Source organism: Corvus kubaryi, unplaced genomic scaffold (assembly GCF_017639235.1).
Source record: "Corvus kubaryi isolate FWS band 111438036 unplaced genomic scaffold, C.kubaryi_AGA036_p1.0 65008, whole genome shotgun sequence".
Taxonomy (NCBI): domain Eukaryota; kingdom Metazoa; phylum Chordata; class Aves; order Passeriformes; family Corvidae; genus Corvus; species Corvus kubaryi.
In genome coordinates, this window is record NW_024581689.1 from 14,088 (window position 1) to 17,072 (window position 2,985).

At 58.4% G+C, this 2,985-nt stretch overlaps 1 protein-coding gene across 1 annotated transcript; it reads right to left on the reverse strand.

The window, feature by feature from the left end:
* LOC121672854 (heart- and neural crest derivatives-expressed protein 2-like) lies at positions 1-2,405 on the reverse strand. The gene is given in 3 exon segments (XM_042045762.1): positions 1-810; positions 1,830-2,144; positions 2,146-2,405. Coding segments are annotated over 3 exon segments (654 nt in total). The 5' UTR covers positions 2,386-2,405; the 3' UTR covers positions 1-711.
* Between the last annotated feature and the right edge of the window lie 580 nt (positions 2,406-2,985).

Consider the following 2,985-nt stretch of genomic DNA (forward strand, 5'->3'; position numbering starts at 1 on the left):
TCTTTATAATTTAGTTTACTTCCGAATATTTTAAATATTATGAAAAAAAAGCCATAAACAACGCTGTTATTCAAAACATTTTGAGGTATAAAACATAAAAAGATTTGGATTTTCTTTTTCTCCTTTTTCTTTTTTTTTTTCTTTTGTTTTGTAAAAAACACACACAGTGGTTTATTGAGTACTTACAACGTTTACACCTTCAATATTAATTAGATTCCACTTTTTCCCTTACGGACGGAAGTGCACATAACCAATAACTGTTGAAAACATCTTCAAATACCGAACGACCACAACAAAATTACAACACTAAATACCGAGTCAATCGAAACATTGGTGCAACTGCTTCTGTTGAAATATAGCTTTATAATCCCATGAATATTTATATCCAAAAGGCCAAGTATTAAAGATACACTTCACATACACACTAATGCCAGGGAGGGATTTTTTTCCTTCTCTATGATTCTGTTTTCCCCACGTGTTTTATACAGAGCAAATAACATTCACAAAACATTTAGAGACATTACCCCTTACCAAGCTGGAGTTTCCTCTTCATATATGGAATGCTTTTTCCCTCTCCTTCAAATATCCACATTTTGGGGGGTTGGGGGAGAAATTGCACATAAATAAACTGGATGATTCCAAATACAAAGAGTCCTCAGAGTAGAGCTCACTACCGAGACTAAGAGGACGGCTCCTCCAGTCCTGCCGTGCTCACTGCTTGAGCTCCAAAGCCCAGACATGCTGCGGCCAGCCAGTCCTCCCTTTGGTTTTCTTATCGTTGCTGCTAACTGTGCTTTTCAAGATTTCGTTCTGGGGAGACACGATGCGAGGGGAGAGAGAGAAACAGAAGGGGGAGAGGGGAGAAGAAAAGGTTAGATATATTCCTCCACTTTCTAAGTCGCATCTGCTTTGCTTCGAGTTCGAAAACTACGACGAGACTCGAGCTCATCGAGGCCTGCGGGCTTCAAGAGACATAACGGGGACCTCCATGGGATCTCGCCGCGGGCGAAGCCGCCGCCCGTGGGAGCAGCCTCGCGTGGTGCGCGACCGCCCGCGGGCCCCGGCGGAGGCCGATTCCCGCTCCGTGCCACCCCGCTGCTCTGCCGCGGCCGGAGCGCAGGGCTGGAGGCTGAGAGGCGCCAGTCATCCACGGGGATTACGAAAAGGCCCCCCCTAAACCATCCCCTCCCTGATTGCGGGGAGAAGCTGGGCACCGGCATGCACCAGGGCAAAATATCGGACTTGCGGCCACGAATATATGCGGGAATCAATCACACGCGAGCACGCCACGGGGCCTACACGAAATTGGGCTTGCGCTGCCTCGCCTAAGCAGACTCTCCCGCTAAAAATCAAAAAAGTTGAAGCGCCGAGTGCAGAGACGGGAAAGCCTCTCGCTGCGAACCTCGTACTTGCCGAGGGTTTAAAGCTGGGCTGGGCTTAGCAGGTAATCATGCCTCCAGATTTTCTTTTTAAGAGAGCGGAGGCTTGCCTCCTGCGAGATCACGGTTTGGGATACGGGACAAGCAGCAGCCCGGGAAATAACCTCCCCGGGGGCCCCTAATGTGGCAGCCTTTTCCCCGCGGCTGCTCTCAACCACCGGGTCGGATCCGGACGCTGACGGCCGCCCGCGGCTGTGCACTGTCCCGCTTTTGGCCCGCAGCTACGGCCAGGGACCGGTGGGACCGAGGTGTCCCCTATGGACATCCCCCGGCGACTCTGGCCAGCGAGGCGCCGGGTGGGCTCGGATGGGGCACCGGCGGGCGACCGAGCAGCCTCCCCTCCGCGGCTCCCCCGCCCCGTCCCGCCCCGTCCCGTTCCGAAGCACTGACCAGCTCTTTCTTCCTCTTCTCTTCCTTCACGTCTGTCTTCTTGATCTCAGCCTTGAAAGCCTCCGCCTCCCCGTTCTGGTCGTCCTTCGCCAGCAGGTCCATGAGGTAGGCGATGTAGCTGGTGGCCAGACGGAGGGTTTTGATCTTGGAGAGCTTGGTGTCGGCGGGCACGTTGGGGATGCACTCCCTCAGCTCCGCGAAGGCGCTGTTGATGCTCTGAGTCCTGCGCCGCTCCTTGCGGTTCGCCGTGCCCCTGCGTTTCACCGGCCGGGGCCCCCCGAGCCCGGGCGGGCCGTTCCCGGGAGGCACCCCCCCCGTAATGGGAGTGGTCCATGCCCGGCGCCCCGTTGGCGTACTCAGGGCTGTAGGACAGAGCCATGCTGTAGTCGGGGGGGGACATCTCCGGGTGGCTGCTGATGAGCCAGCCGTGGAAGTAGGGGTTCTCCTCGTGGCCACAGCGGGTGGCGGCGGCGGCAGCGGCAGCGGCGGCGGCAGCGAAAGGGTAGCCCTCATGGTGCACCACCGGGTGGTGGGGGAAGCCGCCCACTAGACTCATCCCCGCTCCCTAGAGCACCCCACCCCACCCCCCCCGGGCCCCAAAACAAAGGTTTCCCCTCCCCGCCCGCCCCCCACCCCCGTCGCAGCGGCGGGAGATGCTGCCCGCCGCTCACCCCTCAGCACTGCCCCGCTGCCCGCTGCCTCTCCATAGGGCGCTGCTGCAAAGTCCCCGCGGGTGCCCGAGCGATCCCCCCTCCCCGGGCGCCGCCGCCGCCGCTCATGCGTTGTGCCTCCACCTCCTCCTCCTCCTCGCCCGGGGCCGGGTCTTCGAGGAAGCGCGCACAAAAAAAAAAAAAAAAAAAAACAACCAAAAAAAAAGCTATGGAGAGATGTCGACCAAAAACAAAATGGCTTGGCTTCCCAGCCTGGGATCTTCCTCTCCTCTTGCTTCCCTGCGCTCTCGCCAAGTCCGCCGCGGCCCGGCCGGGTGGTACTTACACGCGGCCCCCCTCCATGCGCCCCGGGCTCGGGGCGGGCGGGCGGGCGGCGCTGGCTCTGCCCTGCGCGGCAGCGGGGCCGTCAGTGCTGGGCGGGAGCTCGCATCGCTGCCCGCCGCGCCGCGCAGCTCAGCGCCCCGGCGCTCCTCTGCGGCATCCGC